General features: G+C 47.1%; 2 protein-coding genes across 3 annotated transcripts in view; one reads left to right on the forward strand and one right to left on the reverse strand.

Annotated features, from left to right (window-relative positions):
* Tdg (Thymine DNA glycosylase) overlaps nucleotides 1–5,611 on the reverse strand; it is a 107,224-nt gene extending 101,613 nt beyond the window's left edge. The window contains exon 1 of the mRNA XM_070661427.1: nucleotides 3,069–5,611. Coding sequence (XP_070517528.1) covers nucleotides 3,069–3,274 — 206 coding nt within the window. The 5' untranslated portion in view covers nucleotides 3,275–5,611. The remainder of the gene's footprint in view (nucleotides 1–3,068) is intronic.
* Nucleotides 1–25,868, forward strand: part of Dnmt3 (DNA methyltransferase 3) — a 120,575-nt gene extending 94,707 nt beyond the window's left edge. For both annotated transcript variants that reach the window (XM_070661418.1, XM_070661419.1), the window contains exons 3-20: nucleotides 19,392–21,389; nucleotides 21,537–21,741; nucleotides 21,854–21,942; nucleotides 22,024–22,131; nucleotides 22,225–22,306; nucleotides 22,375–22,482; nucleotides 22,553–22,711; nucleotides 22,800–22,891; nucleotides 22,996–23,106; nucleotides 23,302–23,521; nucleotides 23,608–23,735; nucleotides 23,861–23,908; nucleotides 23,984–24,048; nucleotides 24,121–24,389; nucleotides 24,508–24,744; nucleotides 24,828–24,969; nucleotides 25,043–25,257; nucleotides 25,325–25,868. In XM_070661418.1, coding sequence (XP_070517519.1) covers nucleotides 19,392–21,389; nucleotides 21,537–21,741; nucleotides 21,854–21,942; nucleotides 22,024–22,131; nucleotides 22,225–22,306; nucleotides 22,375–22,482; nucleotides 22,553–22,711; nucleotides 22,800–22,891; nucleotides 22,996–23,106; nucleotides 23,302–23,521; nucleotides 23,608–23,735; nucleotides 23,861–23,908; nucleotides 23,984–24,048; nucleotides 24,121–24,389; nucleotides 24,508–24,744; nucleotides 24,828–24,969; nucleotides 25,043–25,257; nucleotides 25,325–25,566 — 4,518 coding nt within the window. In that variant the 3' untranslated portion in view covers nucleotides 25,567–25,868. The remainder of the gene's footprint in view (nucleotides 1–19,391; nucleotides 21,390–21,536; nucleotides 21,742–21,853; nucleotides 21,943–22,023; nucleotides 22,132–22,224; nucleotides 22,307–22,374; nucleotides 22,483–22,552; nucleotides 22,712–22,799; nucleotides 22,892–22,995; nucleotides 23,107–23,301; nucleotides 23,522–23,607; nucleotides 23,736–23,860; nucleotides 23,909–23,983; nucleotides 24,049–24,120; nucleotides 24,390–24,507; nucleotides 24,745–24,827; nucleotides 24,970–25,042; nucleotides 25,258–25,324) is intronic.
* Nucleotides 25,869–26,253: the final 385 nt, after the last annotated feature.

Here is a 26,253-nt window from a genome sequence, read left to right on the forward strand (position 1 = left end):
GGGGAAAGGTCAGCAGGAATACTCATTTACTTGCGCGGGAATTTCCTCAGAAGTTGGAAGAAAGTGGCAATAACTTGCAGCGAAACTAAAAGTCACCGCGCCCCGAGGTAGGATTAAATCGCAAGAGACTCGAACCAGTGTTTGCAAGCAGATTTATTCGCCGCCGTTCGTCGGATGCGCCCCGTACGTTATCGATACACTTTCATTATCCGTCGGGCGTGTTTCGTTAGAAAAAATTTTTTTTATAACGACTTCAATCACCAGCTCGAGCTCACATTAATTTAGGGATTTCGCGTAATGCATTCGCGCGTATTATTGAAACGTATGCTGCTTTTTCGTTGTTTTTTTTTGTTTTTTTTTCTTTTTTTTTTTACATCGTCGGGACATCGAAGCAGGACGGCGATGTAAAACGTCCGATTTATCATACGTTCGATAGCCTGTTTTAACGTATCGCGCCGACGGAAACGTTGCAAATATCGGCGGACTAAAATATATATAAAAAAAAAAAAAGGCGGTGCTTTTACTCCAATTTTCAAGAATGATAGATCGTCCTCCCCGTATTTCAAAATTGGAGCGAAACGGACGCGCGCGCGGGCTCTCTCTTTTCCCGATTCCGCCCGGTTATCGCGCCTCCTTTCTGTCCGCGCGGCGTTACCGCGCCGCGACGTTATTTCTGTCTTGGTGGCTGACTGACTCATCGACGTCTCGGAAAGAAATGACCCTTGGTCGCGATACGCCCGACGGCATTGCATGCTTATCAGTCCGTTCGGCGCAACGGCGACGCGTATCGGAAAATAAAGAACGTCGATTCCCGCGCAAGTCGTAGGCCAAGTCCCGGCTCTCAAGTTCGGTGCGCGGTTCTCGTTCGCGCCTCCGACCGCCGTTTATTCCGGATGTGTCGTAAATCAGATTTTAAGACTTATCGAATTTGCATAATACACGGCTCGGAGGTGCTCTCGAACGAGAGGATTCGGGCACGTCGCTTTCCAAGTTAAACGACTGGCGTGCCGCGACGCGCCAGAAAGTCTGTTAAAGGCTCAAAAGTATGTTGTTCGCGTGAATTCAGCGAGATAATTCGAGGCGATACGACGCGGAAGCCCTCCCCCCCTCCGCTCTCTCCCGATTAGAAAATTCTTATCTTAATATTCACGGAAAGCGTCTCTCGTAGTCTACGAAAAAGAAAATGGCCGTTTAGAAATTCCGCATTTCGCCGTCTTAACGCGAATGATAATGCGATAAAACCGACGAGCAACAGCAACCGGCGCGATGACATTCGATCCTCGCGGCGCGCGTACGGTCCTCCGTTTTTCTCGGCGGTTTATAACCGTTCGCACGACTTCTTCTACTTAAAGCCACTTGAGGCCACCATTTATAAAGTCTGGCAAGTTCCTCCCGCGGCACATCGTGTGAATCCACCGCGTGCTTTCTCTCTTTTTCCTCCTGGCCCATTCATAAGGCAGGAGATATTGAAAAAGAAGCGGCAAGAACAATTTCGCTTTTGCCGATAAGAGCGGGAGAGAAAAAAGAAGATTCCGTCTCTTTCTTTTTTCTCTCTCTCTCACTTTTTTTTTTTTCTCTTTCTCGCTCGCCGGGTGGAATTCACCTGCTGATCTAAGTCACCATTTGTATTGTCCGCGTATATTGCGGGAACATGTGGCTCATAAAATCGTATCGCGTCCAGCCGTTTCCATTCCAAGATATTTCTGTGCGCGCACGCGGACGCGGATAAAAACAAATATGAATGGCGGCGATACCGGCGGCAACGTTTATGCGCTAACCGACCGCGTCGTTTAAAAGGTTAATGTCGATATCCGGACAAGCGTAAATAAACGTTTTCAACGACACGAGCGACGATACTCTCCGTCGAGGCCGATCATTCCCCGACGTATCGCCGTAAAAAATATTTGGACCGCGAGAGGCCCAGAGCCGAGACGATCCTCGCGTAATCTTTTCCGCCCGCCCCGCTCAAGAACTCACTCTTCTTTACGACTCGATTAAATTTGTTTAATTAGAGACAGCCGGCAAGTACGATCGAGTTCGACGTTAATAAGAAGCGGCGTTCGTACGCGAGATAGCATCGCCCTTCGCTTTATTATCTTCCCATCTAATCATCTCGCGACAAGAATCTTACCTAGAAACGTAACGCGAAGAAGGGGGCCGCGTTAAATTATCCCGTCAGGTGGAGTTTAACGCCCAAGGTTTCGTGTGCAAGAAGCTGCCAAGGTCGCTTCTTCGAACGGATGGGTTTTACGGGTTTTAGTGTTCGGCAAATAACATTTGCCGCTTAGTTTGGTATACGAATATGGTTTGCCGTTTAGTGGCTGGTGTATTGATGCAAAAGCCAGACGTGTTTGGACAGCATCTACCCGGTGGAAAAAGCGAAATGGGTTTACCGGTTATATGATGTTTTGACCGCAAAAACCGCCTGGTTTCTACAACAATTGAAGCAACTGGTCGCAAAATCGCCTTCATTATTCACCTATCGAACGGAAACGCCGAAACGCCCGGCGGATTCGGTGATTTCAATTTCTCTTTTTTTTTTTATTTTTTTTTATTTTTTTTTTCCTCCGATTCTTCGAATCCGCAATCTGCACTCGGGGTGTAACGATAAGTCTCGTAAAGTATTGTAAAATTTTACTTCCCGCCTCCGCAAATACCAATTCTTTCGCATTAAGCGCCGGTTGTGGGTCACCGCGTGATAATTATAATTAATTAACCTGAAATTGGTAACGCTGACGATTTGCGTAAACATTCGACGCCTGTAATTTCCCAAGAGCCTATTTCGAGAGTTCCCACAAATTTCCAAGACGTTAGGGAGCAAAACAACCTGAAGTAGCCCGACGCGCCGAGCTGTATTTTATGTAGCGACGCGAGAAAAGGTTCTCCACAGCTTCGCGCGCGCGCTCGGCGAGAAATCTTGGACGTTTCGCGAAGCCAACAGCTCGAAACGCCAGCGCGCTCGCTAAAGCGGGTTTCTCACTCGGCCCGAAGGTCGGACACTTTCGAGCGGCGAGCGCGGGTCGCGGGCATCAGTGCGCGAAAAGAACGTCGGTGAGGCGGATACTTACATCTTGTAGTGGTGCTGCATGTGGTGGCCGACTAGGTGCATGTCGGTGGCGTGTTGCTGCTGCTGCTGCATCTGCTGATGCGGCGGCTGCTGCTGTTGCTGCGGCTGCGGCTGGAGCATACCCTGATGATGGTGAGTCTGCGGGGGGTCCAGGCTGGACGCACCCAGCAGGGTAGCGCTCTCCCTGAACAACGTGGCCACTTGCATCTTGGCTGCGTCGCTCGCGCTGTCGGTTTCACCGGAAGCGATCTGCCGACGGCCGGCGTCGCGGCGTCGCGCGCCTTACTTCCCGCTGTATCGGGGCCCGCAGCGTCCGGCGGACGCCTCCCTCACGCGTCCACGATAACGAAAGCAGGTTCGTTTTAGGCTGGCCACGGGGGAAGAGGGGTTTAGGGAATCCCTTCGTGACGCGTGTATGATCCCTTCGTGACGGCGAAGCCCGCCGTACGTGTCCGCGTTCGTTCCACGCCACTGAACCGGGATCGATACCCCGGCCTCGAGATCCTTCGAGGGAGATTGTTAGGATCGCGGGTGGTTCCGAGAAAGGTCCTCCGGATCGCGTGATTGCGAAACTATCCGCGGCTCTTGTGCCCGGCCGCTTTCGCCAACGGCCTCTTCTTGCGCCGTGCCTCCCGATTACCGCGATTGCGAGTGCGCTCGTAAATAATGTCCCACGCTGCTTTTCTCGACCGCTAGAATTCAAGGGACGGTCCCGTTTCTTGACGACAGCAGCACGACGCTCGTCGACGCCACCGTCGTGGCGATGGAACCGACGTCGATCACGACGCGGTGTATCGCACGAAAATCTCCCTTTTTTCTCGGTCTCTCTTCTCTTATTCTTCCCAGAGATGGAAAACTCAGTCGAGGCCTCGCGAAGTCGTCGCCGTAACCCTCGTCGCAGCGATCGTCGGCGACGTAAGCAGCATCTTCTCCGCGGGACCGCGAAATCGCCAGCCGGAACGCCTCCGCGCCGACAGGCCGGAAGCCACGAAAGTCCCTCCGCTTTTTCTCTTTTTCTCTTTCTCTCTCTCTCCTTCCCTCGGGGCCCGTTCGCCTGGGTCCTCTCGCACACACTCACGGGACGCGCGGACGCGCACTCGCGCGCGCAACACGCGAGCCGGGATCACTGGCCGCGCGGGTTGGTGAGGCCTCGGAAGCTTTCTTCCTCGGAGTCCCTCCGCGGCTTCTCACGTGCGTTCTCTCTTCTGTCTCTCCTCCCTCCGTCCTGGTCCCCTCGCCGTCGTCCCACTTTATATCACCGTCCCTACGCCCGCGACGCGATGCCGCCTCGAATTCGCGCATTCCGTGTCGTCTGTCATGTTCTCGCCGCGGCCGTCGCGCGCACCTTTTGAATTACGCGCACCGCCCGCACCCCCGTCGACGCGATGCGGCGCGGTGCAACCCACGCCCCGTCAAAGGCGGCCGCGCGCGCGAGGGTGGTTTGGCGCGTTATCGCTCTTTCGTGTATCTCTCGCGGCGTATGCGTGCCGGTCACGTCGCCGTCGCTGTCGTCGCGGCGCGCTAGCACTGCCGACGACGCTGCACGACGTTTTTCACCGCCGCACGTCCCCCGCGTCCGCTGGCCGCTCGCTCGCTCGCGATAGCTGCTCGGCCGTATCTCGCGATACGCCAGGAATCGCAACGCGACGTATGTACGTGCGTGCGTACGTACGTACGTGCTCTCACGGCGCTGCGCGAGTCTACGTCCTCCACCCCTTGCTCTGATTTGCGGGAGGGAACCCGCACGGCCGAACACGCGCACAGTGTTTTCGCGGACGATTCCGACGACTCGATGGTCGCCTTTTTGCGTATCTCCACCGTTTTCTCGCAAGCTCGTCTCTCTTTTCTCGCTCTCCCGTTCTCTCTCTATCTCTCTCGCCTCCACGGCTCGAACTCTCTCTCTCTCTCTCGCTCTCTACTTCTCTTTCTCTCCCTCTCTCTCTTGCTCTCGTCGTGTAAACACGCGCGCACACACACACCGCAGAATATGCAACCGCGGCAGCAAGAGTCGGCACCGCACTGCTCGGCCGTATCGCCCGCTCGGCCGCTCGAACCGCACCGCTCGTACGTTTCCGTTGTTGCTCGATAGCACTCGGTCGCAGTCGGGTTCGAAGCCTCGCGGCGGTGGAGGCGGTGATGGAGGCGGCCGATGGTGGAGGCGGCCGATAGTGGCGACGGCGACGGCGGCGGCTGCGGCTGGTCCGGCGTATTCCGTCCTTCGTTGCTTCGTGCTCTCGCCGGCCTCTGTCTCTTTCTCACTCTCGTCGCGTTCTCCTGCACACCTCTCCCGTCCGCGTCCTTCTCTCTTCGTCTCGCTGCGCGTATATCCGACTCTACCTCTCTCCGCCGCCGAGCCCTTCATTCCCCCCTTTCTCTCTGCCTTCCCTCTCGCTCCTCCCGAGCGCACGCTTCTTCGTTTCTTCCTCTTCCTCTCGCTCCCACGCACGTGCGCTTCCTCTCCTGACCCCTCGTTGCTCGTCTACCCTCCTTTTCCGCCACAATCGTTTCGTCTCCCTCGTTCCGCACCCCTCTCGCCTCCTCTCCCTTCACCCGTCATCCTCGCCCACCTCCCACACCCGTCACCTTCCCCCTTTCCGCCCTCTTCCTCCTCGCTCTTCTTCCTCGCTCTTCTTCTTCTTCTTTCTTCGTGCGTCTCTCGTTCTTCTCATCCTCCATTTTCGTCCCTTTTTTTGCTTCTTTTTTCTTTTTTTTTTTTTTCCTTTTTATGAGTATCTTCGTTCCGCTCGCGGCCAAGGATAGCCGATGAGCGGCTCGACAGGGCTAATCAATCGCCGGCGATCGATGGTAAATCGTGGCACGCGCCCCGACGATCGATTGAGATAGATCGATCGTAAGTGCGGGCCGCGCGATCGTTACTCGTGCGGCTACGTTGGCCGCATTGGCGATAAGGTACCACCGGCGATAGGGAGAGACAGACAAACGTGGAGAGAGCGAGAGAGAGAGAGAGAATGACGACATATAACGGTCACTCTCTGCGCGTAGCAGCCAGCGACGAGCCCGGGGCCGAATTTACAACGGATCGTACGTCCTTTCCACCTATGGACCGAGGACATTATGCAAATGAGCCGCGCGCGAGCGACGAGATTGTGTTTGCGCGAGGATGTCGCAACGGCAGATTCTCGAAGATGCGACCGGGAGAGGCCAGGTTCGTGCTCACATATTTACGTAGATGATCTTTTTTTAGATTCTATACTAGCGAACCTCCTCGGGCATTCCCATCCTCACCTCCGTCCTCGTCGCCACCTCAGGTTCTTCCCTCTCGTTCTCGCCTACGTTCGCCGTTGATATGTCTTACGCCAGTCCGCTGACAATGTTCGCGGTTCCGTCGTCGCGAAATACGGTTCTTCGAAATATTTTACCGCTTTCCGCGTAACGGAGCCTGGCCTTCTTCGATAGAACACTCGGATTCGGTTCGAGCCTGAGCCTCTCTCGGCGCACGTGTGTAAAGTTACGAACGATTATCGCGGGCGGAAAGTTTGCGGGCGAAGCGTTCCACGTCGCGCTGTAAAGAAAGTCCCGTAAATATTGCAGGCCGCGCCGACGACGAGCTCGAATTCGGATGATGCATTCGTAATTCCGATTACTGAAAATACTTTGGCGGGGTCAACGTATTACAAGGGGCCCCCCTTCCCTCTCCCCCCCCCCTCGTCCCTCCCTCTCCTCTTCTTCGGACGACGAAAACTACGTCGACGTAGCATCTCCGGGTGTCGGAGCACACCCGCCGAAAATACGAGCACCAGGAAGTGATTCTTAGGGGGGCAATTTACGTGAAAATAATTTCTAGCGACGCGCAATTGAAGTTTGTTCGAGAGTAAAATAACATCTCTTTATTCATTCTAACTGCATTTTCTTAAACTTCGTTTAATCCTAAGTAGATTATTCTTTGTGAATACAGAGATTTTTGCAGGTGGTGGATAATGATTGTGCAATCATTGCCCGAGTAAATTGCCGAGCGCGAGGTCTTCTCGAAAGCCGGTGGGGTCTCGCAGGAAAATGGGTCCGATTGTGCGGTAGTTTCGGAATGAATGTGAAATAAGCTAAGGCGCGTTATAGGCAGATTTAAAACCGAAGAACCTCGAGTGCGGTCGTAGCGTCAACGGAGTCGGTATCGCCGGTCGATTTCGTTGGATATGTGTGTGTGCGCGCGCGTGATACGTCCCTAATAACGTACGTCTGTGTTTTCCCTACGTTTTCATTACTCCTTGCGATGTAATCCCGGCGCTGTTCCACGTCCAACCGAAGTACAGAGGCTCGTGTCGACAAAAATAAAAAATAAATATAAAAAAAAAACTAAAAAGACACATACACACACACACACAAAAAAAAAGAACGCGTTAATATTCCAGTCGAGAAATCGCGATGGTACGCCGCTATTTGATAAAAATGCGGTATTATCCTCGCGTTTGAAACAATGAAACGATACGCGACTGAAGTTTCTTCCGCGATTAATCCTAATTAAGTTACCCATCCCGCGAAATTTCGTCAAACGCAATTCTTTTCACCCACTCTCGCGGTCCGTCGTTAAAGGAGCCGCGATTGGTCAGGGACATACCCCGTATGTAACAGAGTGCCCATATACATATGTGTACACACATATAAGGGAGTGCATACGTGCATCACGTATGCACACGCGAGCGCGCGCGTCCTATGTACACGTGCGATTTACCCCAGGAGATTCGTACATAGTTTTGCACATATACATAAGCGAGAGGCGTTTGTTGAACCGTGCAAATCTTCTGCTCGGTGCGCCAACACGAGCAAGGCGAGTGCTCGCGCGCGCAGCATCCCTCTCACCGTCTCTGTTTCCTCTCGTCTATGCATCTCGCTGCATATGGCTCTTCGTCTCCTGCCCATTAGCGAGAGCGCTCCTACGTAACCCGTCGCGAGCTATTCGCGCTAGCTCGGCCGTATTTTCCTGTCTCTCTCGTGCGCGAACATACGTACCTCCGAACATACACACACACACACTCATATATATATATATATATATATATATATATATATATATATATATATGTATGTATGTATATACATCTCTCTTTCTTTCTCTTTTCTTTCCGTTCTCATTCTCATCTCGCTTCAACCTAACGACAAAACTTACGCGCGTCTTAGGTACGCATGAAGTCACGTATGTATCAGCGATCTCTCCGGCTCTCTCTATCCTCACCGCGGTGGTTTTTTTTTTTTTCTTTCTCTCTTACTCCGCTACGTTTAAAGCGCACGCGGACGCATTTTTCTCCCTCCTCGTCCTCACGCGTTTGCCGTCCTCGTTCGACCAAGCTCGCAGCACGAATCGCGGTTCCACGTCTCTCTCGCATCGTTTCTCCTCCTCTGTCTTTCTCGCTTTCAGCGTTACTTTACCCTCTTTCTCTGCACAACTCGCTTGGATACTATCAGATACGCTTGTAGTCTCTCGCATACGATCCCGCGTCTCCGCTCCTTGTCCCCCCGGCCACCCTTTCCGATCCCCTTGTTCTTATCTCCGTCCTTGGCCGTCGTGCGTGCACGCACGCCGCCTATCTCTGTCGATCGGTAGGGTATACACGCGAGCTCTTTCTCTCTCCGTCGCGAACAAGCAACGAACATGGATACCGTGCGCGCTCGCGCGCGAGAGACGCGGCAAGGAGCAGAGGATAGAGAGAGATAGAGTGAGAAAGAGCAGTGGGCGAAAGGGAGGCAAAAGAGAGACGGAGAGAGTAACAGCGAGAACGAAGATGAGAGAGAGAGTAAGAGGGCAGAGGTGAGTGTGGAAGAAGAGAGGGCTCCGCTCGCCTGGCGCACCATGGGCTTTTCTTGTATTCTATTGATTTTTCCAAAAGCCCGTGGTGGGAGTCTGGCGGTCTGTATTGCGCGAGCTTGACGGCTCGGTGTGCATCCGCTGGACGTGTGTGTGTGTGAGTGTATGTGTGTGTGTTAGAGCGCACGCGGATGTGCGAGTAGACTTGGACGATATCGCTGTCGCTCTCGCACCGACGAGATGCGTCCCTCTCACCCGTGTGCGGTCTTATCCCTCTTCCGAGAGATTCATCCTCTCTCTCTCTCTCCCTCCCCCCCTCTCTCTTTCTCTCTCTCTCTCTTTCTCTCTTGCTCGCTCGTTTGCTCACTCGCGAAGCTACATTCCTCGTTCAATCTCGCGTCGTCTTTATCTGGCACACGCATGTTCCATACACCGGTCGGATCTCTTTCTCTATCTCTGTCGATCCCTTTCTCTTCCTCCCACGCTCTAGCGTTACCCTCTTCACCCCTATTCCCCTGACCGTTACATCCCTCTCGCTCGTTGGTCCCCCTTGGCCTCCCGTCCTCTCCTCCTCCGGTGCTTCCACTCGCGGCAACCTGGCTATGCGCACACGCACACGCACACACGGACACGTGTCGCTCCGGGCAGGAGCGTGTCAAGATTTTGGCTTTGACACCCTCGAGAGAGAGATACAGAGAAAGAGAGAGAGAGAGAGACAGAGAAAGAGAGAAAGGGCGAACGCGCCCGATACGCAATTTCACAGCAGCTTCCTGAAGACCGATTCGGAAATTTAATCAGGAAAGAGGTATAGCAAAGTTACCGCGTGAAACGTTGCAAAATCCTCAATCCGCGAGCTTTCGTTAATCACAAAACTCAGTTTCGCGATCGTAACGAAGAGGGAAAAAAAAAAATTAACGCAGCACGTCCGTTCGGAGCACTTGGTATTTAAAAGATACCGGCAGGTTTCGCAGCGAGACAATGCGTGAAAATCGAACGAAAGACTGGAGAAGCTGGAGACGCGATGCTCGACACGAAAGGCAAAGGAAAAGACGCAAGGAAAATGTGTAGGTATACGTTTTATTTTCGCGGAAGGTACCGGGCTTCGAAAAAACCAGCGCGAACTCTCTTCGCTGAAAGATGGCAATTGTTCCGCTCGATCGCGCTTCTCGCGCAATTTTCGGGACGAGATGGACACCAGCGCGCTCGTGCGAATAAAGAAAATGAGGAAAAAAAAAGGTGAAAACAGATCGCGGCCGCGAGAAAACGCGGACGATATCTCTCGTGCGAGGTTCGCGAAGACATCACGTGGCAAAAAATCATTAGCATCGATCCGGCGTGAGATGCTGTGCGAGATGCGCGACGCAGTTTCCGCGAGACTCGCGGGCATCCTCTCGTCGATCCTCGGGTACGTCCCTGATTTTCCACCCACTCATCCAACGCGGCAGGGTCACCGTATGCACCCACACCTTGCCGGGCACCCACACGCGCGGAGCACCCGGCCTCGTACATGCACGCGTTTTCTCCGCTCCTCTCTTTCTCGCGCTTGCTCCGCCGCGACACATCCTCGCGTTCGTGATCGCGCGCATCGTACGCAACACGGCCCGGCACACGGATACCGTAGCTACGTGTGCACGCAGAGATATTGTACGTGCTGACGCATACGCACAACGTGACGGCGAGCGGCGCACTATGGCGACGGGGACGACGGCGACGGCGACGACGGCGACGGCGGTCGTGTAGCCAGGCGAAGCGGAATACGGGCGGTCGAAGGCAGCCGGACGGACACCGGGGCGACCGGCGATGACTAGCGCGATCGATAATTCGAATCGATTAATAATAAGAAACCGGGGTCGCGCCGCGGGGGAGAAGGAGAGCGGCGGCAAGCGCGAGGAGCGCACGGAGGAGATCGATCTCGCGCGCGAGACCTGGACCCCGACCGATTATATTTTCGTGGCCCTCGCCGTCCCTCCCCCTCCTCCCCCGGTTTTTCTTCGTCTCCCTTTTTCACTTTTCGTTCGCTGACCGCGAGCGTGCACGCGAGGTTTATTTTGGTTACACCGGGGCGCAATATCGCCGCGCACCTCGCCTCGGTGTTCCCCGCGAACAATCGGAATCGGGGAATCAACCACGGGGAATAATAATTCGGTTTCTCATTTCTTCCATCGCTCTCCCTCCCCCGCTGGCGCGCGGAGATCGATCGACGTCGGCCGCGATCCACGACGATGAGCCGCGTCGTTACGTAGCCGATTAATACCGCAATCGTTAATTGTTTATCGGCATCGTGGAACACCGTATATGTAGGACATACCGGGAATGAAATGGGACACAGGGGGTTTGCGATGTTGACTTCAAAAAGACATGCCTAGTGTACTATCATCTTTATCGCTTCCGACGTATTCCCAAACGCGTGATAAATAAAAAGTTATGGGCAAAATAGATAAAAATGAAAAATCTCCGGAATAAAAAGGTTTTTACTAGGTCGAAAGTGGAAGCATATTTCTAATGGTGTACTTCATTCCGTTGAAATAATTTAAGCAGAAATTCAAAAATTTCAGTACGAACACATCGGACATTATCAGTTTTTGCAGGATATCGGGGACGAGATATGTATATTTGTTGGCTACTTTTTATGAGCAAGAAATTCAATTATAACAATTTTTCTTTTTTTAACATGGTAGCGCATGCATTCTTGAAAATGTTAGCATCTAGCTTTCCCGGCTCGAGAAGCCAGCCACCAATTCGCGGTGGGAAGGAAGGCGGAATACGAGCGAGCCGTCTTGTTCCAAGCGCACCACTGACCAAGAGCGCGAACCGCGTACGTGCGTTTTCGCTCGGTGGAAACGAGAACCGAGACGACGCGGTCGGGGCCCCTTCTTCTGTCCCCCTTCTTCCCCGTTTCCCCCTTCGTGATTGTGGTAGTGCAGATTGCTCTCGTGTGCACCGCCTGCCAGTCACCCACGCCATGTTCTTGGCCCTCCTTCTCTCTTCTCTCGACCGCATTTTTCTCTCGCAGAATTTTTCTCTCGATTGCAGGAAGAAAAAGCGCCCGCGGAGTTGTCTACGATTTATTCTTTCGTCCGGATCGCGCCGGGGAAGGATTGTAGATCACGCAACGATTTGAGACCCCGAGCTAGTGTCTGTATTTTTGCAGCGGCCAGTCCGAAAAGCCTAAGATAATGGAAACTATTTCCATCCCTGCGGTGAAGTCGCACGATTTTTTTTCTTGCGCCGGTTTTTTTTCAATTTTATTTTTCCCTTTTTTTTATATACTTTTTTAATTTTTATTTTTGTAATGGTTTATAGCTGGATAAAATTAACGTCGCGTTTTTAGCACGCGCGGGATAATTTTGATATTATGTTCTCTTAATTGTGCCAAGAGTATCCGGATGATATATTTGACATTCGCGACTGGAAAAATGTTTGTATGCAGCCGCCGCCGAAATGCATTATTAATTGAAACAAATGCGTTTTCGCCGCGAGTACGCGCTCTCATCAGAGCTCGCTTAATGAAGAAGCGTCACGAAATAATTAAACTTATGATGATAAAACGTCATTCCGCGATAGTCGCGCGATCCTCGATTTTAGATGCGGCCAGCTCGCCTTAAAAGAGAACTGTCGAGATTTCGCCGCGCCGGTTCATTCAAAATGCATACCTGACCGTGCCTGTTTTTCGCATGATCACGGCACTCGGGATGCTCGATTTTCCGGCGTTTTCCTATTTTTTCTCTTCTCATTTTTTTTTTTTTTTTCCTTCTTTTTTTTAGGACATTTATTCGAGCGATTATGAAGAGACAACGTAGAGCAACGGTGACAGATCCAAGCGGAATTGGAGCTTGGCTCCTACTAAACGGAACTGACCCAGCTTCGCGGCTTTCTACCCTCTGATCTGCCTCACCCTCTCGTTCTTCTCCCCTTATCCTCGCTCCGCTCGCGATCTCGTTTCTCCCTTCTCGACACTCTCTCTCTCTCTCTTTCTCTTTCTCTCTCGCCGCGACCCCGGCGACGAGACACCCTCGAGAAGTTTCAATTTATACGGAAAGTCGTCATGACCGAATGCACAAATACGTGCCCGTATCCCGACCGCTTTCGAGTCCATTCATATCAGCTGGCTTGACGTAAACACGGGAAAATCGTGGCCGCGGAAGAGAATCCGGCTCCGCGAGTCATCTCGAGCCGACATTGCGTGAATCACGTTGCGCCGTGCCCTCATCGGCCCCCTATAATTGACTTTCGAATTGGGGGAGGGATAATTCTACAAATCGCGAGATTTCATAAACTACACGCCTCTACCTGTACTGTCGCGATTTTCCTTCCGGTAGACTCGGCAAATCCGGATTACATTCGGTTTGAACGAATAATCGAGACGCGCCGCGGCTTCTTCAAATATCTGAATTAATATTTGAGAGATGTATTAAATATAAATACTAGTCTTTCTCTTCTATTTTCGGGCTCTGGTCAATGAATGTCTGATAACGCCTGGGCACGAGTTTTACACGCGCGCACAGGTTCCATTGATGTTTTAAAATATCGAAAGAATCCCCGCGTTATTTTTGGCAGACGTTCAATTACAAAATTTAAAGTATGCCAATTATACCTCGCCTCTATTGTATTTCATAGATATTAAAATTTTACGGCGCACTTGGTGAATATATTACGCACATTCTGCGTACTTGAATTTATTAAAATGCGCAGAATGCGGCGCGAAAGGTGTCGAGACGCACTTTCGATCGAGGAGAATGTGAATTACGTTTCGTAGTTTCGAACGCTGGTATCGCGAAGTGCTAAGGGAGGCGAAAGGGCGACCGGGGATCGCACGTGCAATCGTTCAGGTTAAAGACTTTGGGAGGCACGCGGCGAAAAAGAGCATTCCTTTGCTGCCATTGCCAGCCGAGGGCTTGACGGACGTTACGGTTGACGCCTTTTCTCCGGTACCGAAAGGGGGACCAGAAACCTAGAACACCTGTCGTTATAAATTACCGCGATGCGTTACGAGTAACGTGGAAGAGATGGCTTGCGCGCCTCCCCCGCGAAAACCCGACGCCCTTTTATCCCGTGCACTCTCTTGCGCCGCAAAATAATCTGAAAAATAATTCCGCGCAGTTAAAAACACATTACGACTGCAAGGGAAGATCGTAAGCTTGAAATATGAGAAGTTAAGGTAGAATAACGTTCGTTTTGTTTCACGCCCGTCACGTCGCAAAGAGGCAAAGGGGATGGTAAGCGTTGCTCATATGGCGACTGTACCGCTCAAGTACGATCAAGCGTATTACGTAAACTGATAAATAAAAAAATAAAAAAAAGAGAAATAAAAAAGAAAAAAAAAAGAAAAATGCGACGACAAAATACTCCTAGCGTCCGTACGAGATTTCATTAATTTCAAATATTAAGCAGTCAAGGCAGACTAGGCATCGGATAAGGTTCTCCACGGCGGGGCAAAAATGCACGGGTTTCTCAATAATCAAGTCTCACCCCGTGTCGTGAGGCGCGCGCACGCGAGCGACGGCACGTAGGGAATCTCTCTCCGTTTTCCCCGCGTAATGGAGCGAGGAATTATTTTCGGGGCGAGGCGGAGGGTGGGTACTCCCGGTATATTATCGCGAGCCGAGGAAATCTCCGCGCGCGGCTTTATCTCGGGGCCGAGTGCCGGGGGGAGGGTGAGAGAGATGGGCCGCCACCCCTTCGGCGCGACAACGAAATTCTGAATACGTCACTGGTGTCAACCCCCGCGTGGTAGGCAGAGGGTCGCGTACCCTTCCTCCCCCTCTCTCCGTACGTTCATCTGTGCGGGTGTGTGCAATGTGCACGTGTGGGCCGCGCGCGGGCGGGGGTGTGTACGGCGGTGAGAGGAACGCGCGGAACGCTTTATGAATGGAATGTTTCCACGCCAAGTGTGGCGAGAGAGGCACCCGTGTGTCCCGCGTGTAAACACAATAATACCGACGTTTCCATTCATCAGGTCGACCCCGGCGGAGCGGAGCGACCTCGAGAAATGCCTTTGGAGGCGCTACGCGGACTGTTACACACGCGTGTGTGTGTATGCGCGTCGCCCTCCCACCCTTTTTTTCTTTCTGTCTCGTATCTTTTCTTTTTCCTCTTTCTTTCTTTCTTTCTTTTTTTTTTCTTTTTCCCTCTTTTTTTTTTTTTTTTACGTCCTCGCCAACCCTCCGCGCGGCTATTTAAAGGGCGATTCGGATCTCGACCAACGCCGCCGACCTCGTTTCACGCTCCCCCGCGGGTTGTTTCCGCATTCGCGGGTCCGGAGGCCGATTAGGTTGCGCAATTTGGCCGCTCCTTGAATTTTCCTCGCTTCTAGCGCCGCAATCAGGAACGTAACTCAACAATTAATGGAAGAGCAGTCAGATACGTCGGCGTGTCGGCGAACTGCCCGCGTGCCGGCAACTGACGCCCGCGTCTGTAAATGCTTAATCGCCAGACAATGGAAAGGGCTCAGCAAAGGGGAATAATGTCTGTCTGAAATTTACACGGCGCGCGCTCCGTTCTTTCAAATGCGTTTGAAGAGTAGGTAGTTAAAACGTTACAATTGCGAGCGATACGAACGACAAAAGAAATTTACTTCGACGTCGTGCAATAAATTAACAATTTCGTCAAGCCTCCAGAACGTGGTCCTATTTTTTTTCTTTTTTTTTCCCCCTGTTTTCTTTTTTCTTTTTTTTCCGAAACGGGACGGGGGTCGCAGTTATCGCGAGCTCGGCGCGACTTATTAAATAAAGTGCAATCAAAACGGCGAATTGCCGGCAAGTTTTACGCTCGCGTAAAACTGCTAATGACGAGCTTTCCCATTCAACAGGTCGACCGTGTGCGCTACCCAACCTCTAGACGTGCACGTTTTAGAGGCGCCACGTGCGGCACGTGTCCCTCTCTCGTTTCTCTTCCTTTTACTCGCGACACCCCGGGCCGGGGACGTGTATCGCGCTATTTAAAGGGCCTACGCGAATGCGGGTCGCATGCAGCAGCACTCTCTCGGGCGCCCGTTGTCCAAATTCTTTGTTTTCCGAAAATAGCGGCGCCGACGCTTCGCGGCGTCGGCAGGCTGGCCGGCCGCAAATTACGCCGCCGCTCTTACGTCCCGGCGGAAATAACGTAAATAATTACGATGTCGTGTGATTCAACAGCGCGCCTGCACGCCGGCAACGTTTTTTCCCAAGCTCGCTTATATTTCATTTTATCGATTGCTTATTTGAAATAAGACATTGCGGCGCAGACACGCCTCAATTACCGTAGAATGGGTAGGGTGGAGTAAGAGGCGGTTTTCATGGGGGAGAAAACTACACCGCCCCCGCTGATATTGAAATATTTATGCCCTATGCAAATTGCTTGATTTCTTCTCTTGTCTCACGGCGGAATACTTTTTACCTTTGACTCCCGGGTTTAGATATAGACGTGGAATTACGCGTGTGTCGTATACGCAATCTTACACTTTTAACGCATCAAATATTTACGGATTCCGCGGAAAGAAAGAAAAAAAGGGAGAGAGGGAGAAAGAGAAAAAAAAAGAAAAGAAAAACGTGAAGTCGACTTTTCTTTGGCGAAGAATGAAGGGGAGGGATCGGCGTCGGAGTCGGATGTGGTTGTAAAAATATTTACCGTTGCAAAAAAAATTTTTTCTTTTCTTTCGAAAAAAGATACTCCCGATTACGCGACAGATAAGTCCACGCAAATGTTGCACGAGCGTAAAATTCGAGATAAGATGATCGCGCAGCACATGTGCATCGATGTGTTCCCGCTTATGTGTAAACGCATATATAGGTATATATGTTAAGTGCTTAATTAATCTTCTCTACCGAAGGATAAAATATTAAATCTCGTGCTGAAACGTAGCCTGCGGAATTATTAATGCCCGCGCGTTTTCGCGTTATTATTCGCGTCGCTACACCGTCGCGATTAATGCGCTAAAATGCATTGTCGGCGAATAAGGAGAGTCGCGCTCGCGCTCGCGCCGTCGACTTCGTAGCGGACATTCATTTTGTAGCGCATCTGCATTTCTTATAACTTCATACTTAATTCAGGTCTTCGTAGACTTCCGGCAAGTATTACGAGAGAGAGAAAGAGCGAGAGAGAGAGAGAAAGAAAGAGAAAGGGGAGCGGACCCGTGCTCCGGATACGCACGTCGAGTACGAAAGTGCGTGCTGCATGCAGCTCGCTAGGGCAAAAGGGGGATGTAAATGCTGCAATGTTTGCGCCGTGTGCGAATATTACGCCACGATCAAGAGCGGGTGCTCGTCTCACCGCGAGAGTACTACTCATTTCGAGAGACCTTTCCCTCTTCGACACGGCGCGGTAATATGAAAACCGCGTGTTTACCGCGGGGTGGCGACGCGCGGCCGAGGAGATGGCTGAAGGAGGGATTTAGGTTTAATTTAGGTTTAATTTTAATCAAGCGCCCCGCGACCTCAATTTGTTTCTCTTTGAGAGACGAGATTTTTGCGCGCACACATAGGGACGCGGCACGTTCGCACACATGGGACACACGCCGCAGCGAGCGGAGCTGCGAAACTTTCGGTGCCGCTTGCCCCGGCCCCGGGATACACCAGGGCTCTGTCAATGTTACGAGTTACGTTTGCCCGTGGGAAATCTGCTCACGGATGCGACACGATCCAATACATTTTCTTTATACACTTTACTCGCTCGTAATTACGAAATAAGCAAACACACTCCCCGGATTATGGTGAGACCGCCCGTCCGCGCGTTTCTCACTTCCGACCTCGCGTCACTGATGTAATTTCACGTACTTGCGTATTATCTCGCAGCGATCATTCTTGATCATGATCATTCATGATCTTGATCATTCGATCATTCTTAAATTTTCACCGCCGGGGTTGAAGGATTTTTTTAATTGGCAAGAAATGAGACTCGCTCTCGACATCAATCATTTAAGAGATCATCGCATTTTGTATTACTAAAACGAACCATGCGCGCGCTTCGCGTTCGCTATTTTTCGAAAGGTCCCAATTCGTCCGCGTCATTATAATTGGAGACGTTAAATTAATTATAATAATTTCTACCCGATTTAAAATTGATTCCCACCGTTACCTAATAATTAGCCAGCCAATTCGTGGTTTATCTCGTGGCTGTCTAGCAAAACTGAGCCAGCACTGAGCCAGAAATGTAACACTCAAAACGTACTAGGTACTAGATAATTATTATTAGTTAATAACGAGCTAGAAAAGGTAGATATCTAAACGTTTTTCGCCGCGTACTAGTCTATTGCGCGTGTTGATCTATCTTAACGCACGCTCGACTGCCGAGTCCGCTGGTCGCCGGGCCCGCCGACCGCCGCGGTAGTGTGAGTACGTGCGTGTGTTTAATGTTTAATCTAACCACTAACTGCAAAATCAGATTAACTAGATAAATTTCCACTCGTGTATATGATAATTACAATTGAGTAATCTATGGTCGACGACGTGTTGCCGGTACAAGATACTCAATTACGAACTACGAAAAAAAAAATTATGCGACTTACCAATCTGCATGAGCTTCAGCGGAGTTGTAGAGTTCTGCCGGTGACTGTAACATAAAATTAAACAATATTATTGTAGACGTACTGAAAACAGTTAATGTTTAAACAAAAAAAAAAAAATTACGCGTATGTATTTGATTCTTTAATAAAAATAAATAAAAATAAAGTTAACAAAATGACAAATTAAAAAAAAGAATTTATTCTTACCTAAAAGTTGCTCCGCCGATGCAGGATGCCCGTCCCCGGACCTCCTCCTCCTCTCAGGATGTCGGGGATGTAGAACATACCGAGATCCTGTAACACAAAAATAAATATTAAATTGCAGGAGCGTTCACATTAATATTTATTGAAAAACTATTAATATTAAAGAATTTATACCGGGTTGCTCGGAGCTTGACCCGAAGAGGGTCTGCAGCAATCGTTCGACAAGCTAACATAAGATAACCGCCCCGGATATCACGCATATGCGTATGATACGTAAACGGGGATCGAACTTACTTTAAAGGGACGAGAACTATTCGCCCGTATTCTCCGTATGGAGAGAAGGGTGGAAGATGCGATTCCTGCCAAGATACGTCTCCGTACATCGAATAATTATCTTACTTCCGGTCCGACCACGTGCTCTCTTAACTACGTGCTGTATAGTTTACCTGTGCCGGATGAATAAGGTGGAGGAAGTCGGTAGCTCGCGCTTACCGCTAGCCGCCTATCGCTTGCACCCCCGCAACTCACCTACTTGCCCCCGCGCTCCCCTTGTACGTCTTACTCTTACGCCGTTTAACGCGCTGTAAAATAATTTATTTTATTTTAATTAATCGCCGTTTTTACGTGGTGGATTCTAGTCATTTTAATCGTTTATTTAATTATTTGCAATTTTTTTTTCCTAACTTAACAAAGCAAAGTTAAAAATTATATTTTAGAAAGAGAGATAGATCTCTGAAAATCAAACGTTATGTTCCGTGTATCATTCTAAGATTGGAACGCATTGTTACTGTCTCTTGATAGCAATGCGGAGTTTTTTATAGATTAATATTGAAAACTTTTCTGAAAATCGTAATGTAATTCTTACCGGTGATTATGAATTTCAGGAACGAAAGGATGAATTGATACAACCTGGAAGGGACTCCTCGCAATCGTCCAGGGTAACGAGCGTTTGGGCTCTGACCTGCGCCTTAGACATGGGCTTGCTCTACGAATCATCCCTCGAGGGAGTCGCCATCGCGAGTTATTCGGATTTGAATTCACTATCCGTCACCGAAGACGCGGCGAAATTTGATCTCGAAGCAAACGACATCGAGAACGACGTCTCCAAGTCCGCGAGCATCTTCGGCAGCTCCTGGCCGTTCATCGACCCCTCGCAAATCAAGCAGATCGTGTATACAAAGCCGATACGAAAGCGAAGGAGGAAGAGGAAAAGGTGGACGAAACCGCAGAAGAAACTAAGGGATGCACAGGAACTCGAGGACGCGACGGCGGATTTCTCGCCGTTGCGAGGATCCAAACGTGGAAATCTCGACGTATCGGACGATCGGTCGGCGAGATTATCGGTGAGGAAGAACCCCTCGTCGACGCGATCTCGTGTTTTCGTTGGCGAGGACCGGCGTTCGTCCGAAAGTTACGGACTGACCGGCGAGGACGACGACGACGACGACGAAGAAGACGAGGTAATTAGTCAAACGACATCGGAAACGAGCGCGGAGGAGATCGTCCCGGTTGATTATTCCGGTGCCGGGTACTCCAGATTCTACTCGACAAGTCATGCGAAGGAAGAGCCGCAAAATCGGACGGAGTTGTCGGAGTATCCTGATTACTTCATGAACGTCTTGCGAATCGATAACAGCATCGAGGACAATGATCTCGACGCTTCGGAGAATGATACTTTCTCGGATAACGTGCAGACCGCCAAGTTCGCCGGACATCGCGCTTCCCGCAAGATCCTCGAAGGTGGAAACTCACCGCACAAGACCGTAAAAGCGTCGTTGAGAAAGAAAAAGCCCGAGCCCGCCAGCGGTAACCACGTCGAGAGAATAAAGCCGAAGAGAAGGAGTAAGTTGATCGGGCGTAAGAAAAAGACGTGCGACACCGCGGAGCACAATAATTACAATCGTCAGCAGGTTTCTCAAGATTCGGAGGAATATTCACCAAAAGGCAAATCAAGTTCTAGATATGGCGTCGCAGGTGGCGATGCCCCAGAAAAAACTGCGATACCGAAACGATGCGACTGTAAAACACGGCGGCGCTCTCGCAATTTCACAAATACCGCCTGCCCGTGCAAAAAAAGTACGAAGGAGATAGCCGCCGCAATTATGCAAGATATTCAAGAGTGCATAAACACAAATACAAAAGTCGCCGATGCCATTGAGAATATTGAAAACGTTGAGAAGAGTATCTCCGAGGTTGAAACGAGCACGCTCGAGGACTTGAGTTACAAGAGTCTCAATCAAGACGTCTCCATGGAATATGACTGGGTGGACGATCGGGATTTGTCATCCCGAGCCTTGGAACGATCGTTCGAGGAGCCGATGAGCGTTGAATACGTCAGAGCAATTGGCAGACGTCGTAAGAGAAGATACAAGCATTCGATCGATTGCAAAGTCGACGAAAGTACGGAAACAGCCTACCGGAGCGTCTTTCACGATTGTGTCGATTTCGATACTCCGCGCACGACGCCGGTTCTAAAAATAAATATGGAAGAGAGCATGAAATCGGCAGCGGAGGATAGCAGCAGCAACGAGGACGAGATTCACTCATCCTGGCGCCGATCGACTTTAGGATCCTCAACTGAAGAATGCGGTAACGAAGTTGATGGGGCACTGCTATTGGCACGGAAGATCGTTAGCGAGGATTCGACAAAAGACGAAAAATATGATGACGAACACGAAACGTTGAATAATACATGCTACAAGTATCATAAAATATCAGATACTTTCGTGAAAAAGGAAAACTCTTTTTACGATTCGGATGAGAATTCGGATGTGGAGTTCAGAAAGCAACGCGACGAGGGCATAATCACGTATAGAAGTAAAAAAAATAGAACGATCAAGAGGTCAGACTCGATGGACTCTATTAAGGATGAAGACGATGATGTAAGCATGTTACTTAAATGTATATTTATCAATATAATTACTCGTCAGATTGACGTTTGTTTTTTGAAAGATTTATAAAATTCTTTTTTTATTATAATTTTGAAATAATATTAATAATATTGTATATGTTATATATGAATGTAATAGGTAATCCAACGTAAAACCAAAAACACGAAAATTAATAACAAAGTAAATGTAATGCGACAAATTGCCAAGGGTAACAATTTGGATCATAGTGATAAAAAGGAAAGCGGTCCACGTAGAGTTACCAGAGCTCTAGTAAAGACTAAAAATCACAAAGAGAATTACACCGGCAAGCTAGTGTGGGGATTCTTTGCTGGATGGTGGCCAGGTAAATATATTATTAAAAATAATTACAAATTATTGCATATGCTACTAATTTTTAACACATAATTTTTTTTCAAAGAATACTATTTCTTTAATCGAAAACGCGATTTTTGCAGCGCTGGTCATTGAAGCTGAACATGTAGGAATGGCACCTGAGGCTGGCAAACGATGGGTCTACTGGCTCGGAGAATCGCAAATATCGTTGGTAAATTAACAAAATGTCGCAATCATAAAAATCTTTTCGTTGATCAGCAAAGACAATAAAACGTAATTGATGTGATTTCAGCTCAAAGAAGAAACACAGATACAACCGTTCTCGAGGTGCTTGGAGGAGCGATTGTCGCAACAGTCTCATAAAAGTATTCGTTCGCGCGCCATTGACGCGACTATACAGGTTCTTTGATATCTCGAGAATAAAATTAAAGACAATAAGAATTACATAAGGAATTACTTCCAAAAATGCGATGTGCCGTTACGATTATTTTAGATACTACGCCCACGTTTCAACTGTACTCTGACAAAGCCTTATTTTTATTGGATACAACGGAACATAGCTGAAATGGAGACACGTAAGTGAAGAAATTCTACTGAATTATCTTTCGTAATCGTTGCGAATAAAAATTGTTTGGTATGGCAGTGGACGAGCTAACATTTTATCCCTATCCGGAAAGTGTACAAGAAAAACTAGATGCCTTAAAAGAAAAAAACGCCAAAGCTACTAAAAAGTTTATGTTAAGCCAGAGAAGTATGTAATGTTTTACTTTATATCTAATATTTGTGTACTGCATGAAACGCTAATTAAATACCCTCAACAGATTCACCGGAACCAACGCCGGTGAAAAAGCAGAATGCGGAAAAAAATAAAGACATAAATGCAAGTTGGGAACAGATCGATGATGAGCGTTTATGTTTACAAAATCAACAGCCTGGTGTAATAGCCTGGGCGAAAATCGCTGGACACTGTTGGTGGCCCGGTATAAGCACATTTGTTTTTTCCTTCTTTTTCCACTAATATTCGCTTAATTCTGCTTCATAAGTGCGAATTTTTACTTTTTTTTTCAGCCATGATTATCGATTATCGTGACTGCTGTTTGAAAGAACCAAGTTTTGGTTGCCAGTGGATTATGTGGTATGGCGATTATCAAGTTTCAGAGGTGATGACTACATTTAAATTATCAGCAGCTTTTAAAAAGAAATATTTTTTGTACAATATTCCTTTTTATGAAGTTATTATATTTTATATTTTTACATTTAATAGGTACGACATCTCGAATTTTTGAAATTTCACAAGGGAATAGAAAAAATGCGCGAGTATATTCAGAATTCGAATAGACAGCTGTATCTCGATGGTGTACTTCAAGCTTCTAAGGTAAAATATTTAAAAAAATTGATCTCTAATTGCAATATTCATAACATATACACATATTTTATACAATTACATTTATATAAATATTAATACTCTAAATAAAGTATTTTAATTTATACGATGTGTGTTACATGTATAATGAATATCTTTTGCAAGAATTGCTAAAAACCTTCACGACACTTGAATCTGACTTTTTAGGATTATTGCTCACGTTTAGGATGCAACACGGATAACTGGACTTTAGATAATGTCTTTGAATATTTTTCGAATAATATTCACCTACCGTATAACCAATTACAAGTTTCAGACACTAACAGGATATATGATAAATATTCCGACGAGATAATAAAAAAAATCAACGAACTGAAGTTTAAGTCAGATGTTGATGCTGAACGAAAACGCGATATAAAAGCGAGTAGTAAGTCAAATTGTGCTATGCGTATAAATTATTACTATTTAATTTTTAACAATATTTTTTATTTGCGATTTTATTATCAATTCTAGGTGACTTCCGCCGCGTAACGTCAGGAGAAGGAGACATGAAACAATTATGTCTAAAATGTTTGACAATACCTAAAGGCAAAAAGGAGGAACATCCATTTTTTGTAGGATCCTTATGTAAAGAATGTTCGGTATGAAGCAAAAAACATTTAATAAATTTTTGTTGAAGTAATCATAGAAAGATTACAATTATTTTGATCAAACGTACCTTTTGGCGCAGCAACAAACATTATATCGTTTGTTTTCTTTTTTCCAGAGTGAATTTAAGCCATGTATGTTCGTGCATGGAAACGATGGAAAGTGCGTAAGTATTCAGCAGTTCCGACAATTTTTAAAGATTGAAATATTAATTATTACTTTGTTTCACGCTTGATTTTAGTTTTATTGTACAATTTGCGCTGGCACTGGAACTGTCCTTATTTGCGATTCGGAGGATTGTCCACGGTTAGTTTACTCACGCTTGAAATATCTCGATCTATGAACGTATATTTATTTGACACGTTATTCATGTTTCAGTGTCTACTGTACTGCGTGTTTGAAATTTTTGGTATGTCCAAAATCATACGACGACATGCTGCAGGAGGATCCATGGGTATGTTTCCTCTGCAGGGACGAAGCCAAGCAGCCTGCAAACATGATTCTACGCCCGTGGGAAAATTGGAAAGAAAAATTTACAGGAATGTTCCGTACGGCTTCTAATCTGCAGTCCGATATAGATATTGTTAATTATAAAAAGGAAAATAAAGCTGTGCGCGTGCTATCACTTTTCGACGGTTTAAGCACTGGTAAAATTAATTTGCATTTGATTTTAAATAATTATTTTGTTTTTAAATTAAATTTTCACAAATTTATACTCAAAAATACAATTTTAAACGTTTTTTTTTTACATTAATTATATAACAGGTTATTTGGTGCTTCAAAAGTTGGGGCTTGATGTGGAAGTTTATTACGCTAGTGAAATTGATGTAAATGCATTAACGATTAGTTCTTCCCACTTCGGCGACCGTATTACTTATCTAGGAGATGTAAGAGGCATAACAAAGGAAAAAATTAAAGAAATCGCACCAATCGATTTGTTAATTGGTGGATCACCATGCAACGACTTAAGTTTAGTTAATCCAGCGCGAATGGGTCTTCACAGTACGTATCGACAAGTTAATATGTATCTCAAAAATTTATGTATGTAATAATAGTAATTTTTCTTTACTCTTACCTCATTATAGATCCGAAAGGAACAGGTGTTCTCTTTTTCGAGTACTGTCGAATTAAAAAACTGGTTGAAAAGGCCAACAAGGATCGGCATGTGTTTTGGTTGTTCGAAAATGTTGCTTCCATGCCAACCGAATACAGATTAGAAATTAACAAGTGAGCTAAAATATTTTTCAGTTTATTAGCAAAAGGTAACATTACGATTATGAAATAATTTTATTAATTGCAGACATTTGGGTCGAGAACCTGACGTTATAGATTCAGCGGACTTTTCACCTCAGCACAGACTGAGACTGTACTGGCATAATCTTCCTTTTAATCCATATATGCCACAATTTGAAAGCCAACAGGATGTTCAGGATACACTTACGCCGAACTTGAATCGAAAAGCTCTTTGCAAGAAGCTTCGTACAGTCACAGGCAGAACGGGTTCTTTATTACAAGGTATCTTTACGTCTTGCAGATAATTCTTGAAAGCGATTTTTGCACTCAATTCCTGTTTCTATTCTAGGGAAAGCGGAATTGAAACCTATCATAATGAAAGGTAAAACTGACACGATCTGGATCACCGAACTCGAGGAAATCTTTGGTTTTCCACGACATTATACGGACGTGAAGAATTTATCAGCCACTAATCGGCAAAAATTGCTCGGCAAATCTTGGAGTGTGCAAACACTTACTGCCATATTGCGACCTTTATGCTTTTATTTTAAGTGCAATGAAGATGAGACGAGCAATAAGACTACTTCTTAAGAAGTAAAATATGCATTGCGATAAATTCTTTGAACAATATTTTGATTTAGTAAAATTTTTTTTTATCAAATAGTGTACTTGAATACACAAGAATATATTTGTATCTTATACTGTTTTTTTGATCTAATGCACTATATACATTTATATATATATATACATATATATGTGGATGTGTGTATATTGGAATATTTTATCTCATACGTATGGACATATTGTATGAACATTATTCTAATCAATTATACCTATGAGGTTCTTTGTACACATTTATTTGTACATTGATTCTTTTGGTATAACAACTTATCGACTCAAATATATATATAGATATATATATATATGTACACAATAGCATGATTCTTAATTATGTATCTATTAATATTGTATGTTTTTATTGTCCATAATTAAAAATAAAATATTCAATTTTTATCACATAGATATTTAAATATACATTTTTTTATCGCATCCATTTTTTTTCAAACGATATGTTTACATTTTTTAAATACACAATTAATAATTATTCTGTATATAGATTGTAATTATATTATTTAATTTCAAAAGGCGTTTTGAATGTGTATGTGTACATAACTTTTCTTTCTCTTTTTTATCGCTTTAAAACGAGGTAATTTCATATAATATTATAGGTACACATGTTCAACTATATATAACTATTGCCATAGTTTCTTCAAAAGC

Source organism: Cardiocondyla obscurior, linkage group LG09, assembly GCF_019399895.1.
Source record: "Cardiocondyla obscurior isolate alpha-2009 linkage group LG09, Cobs3.1, whole genome shotgun sequence".
In the NCBI taxonomy this organism is placed as follows: Eukaryota; Metazoa; Arthropoda; class Insecta; order Hymenoptera; family Formicidae; genus Cardiocondyla; species Cardiocondyla obscurior.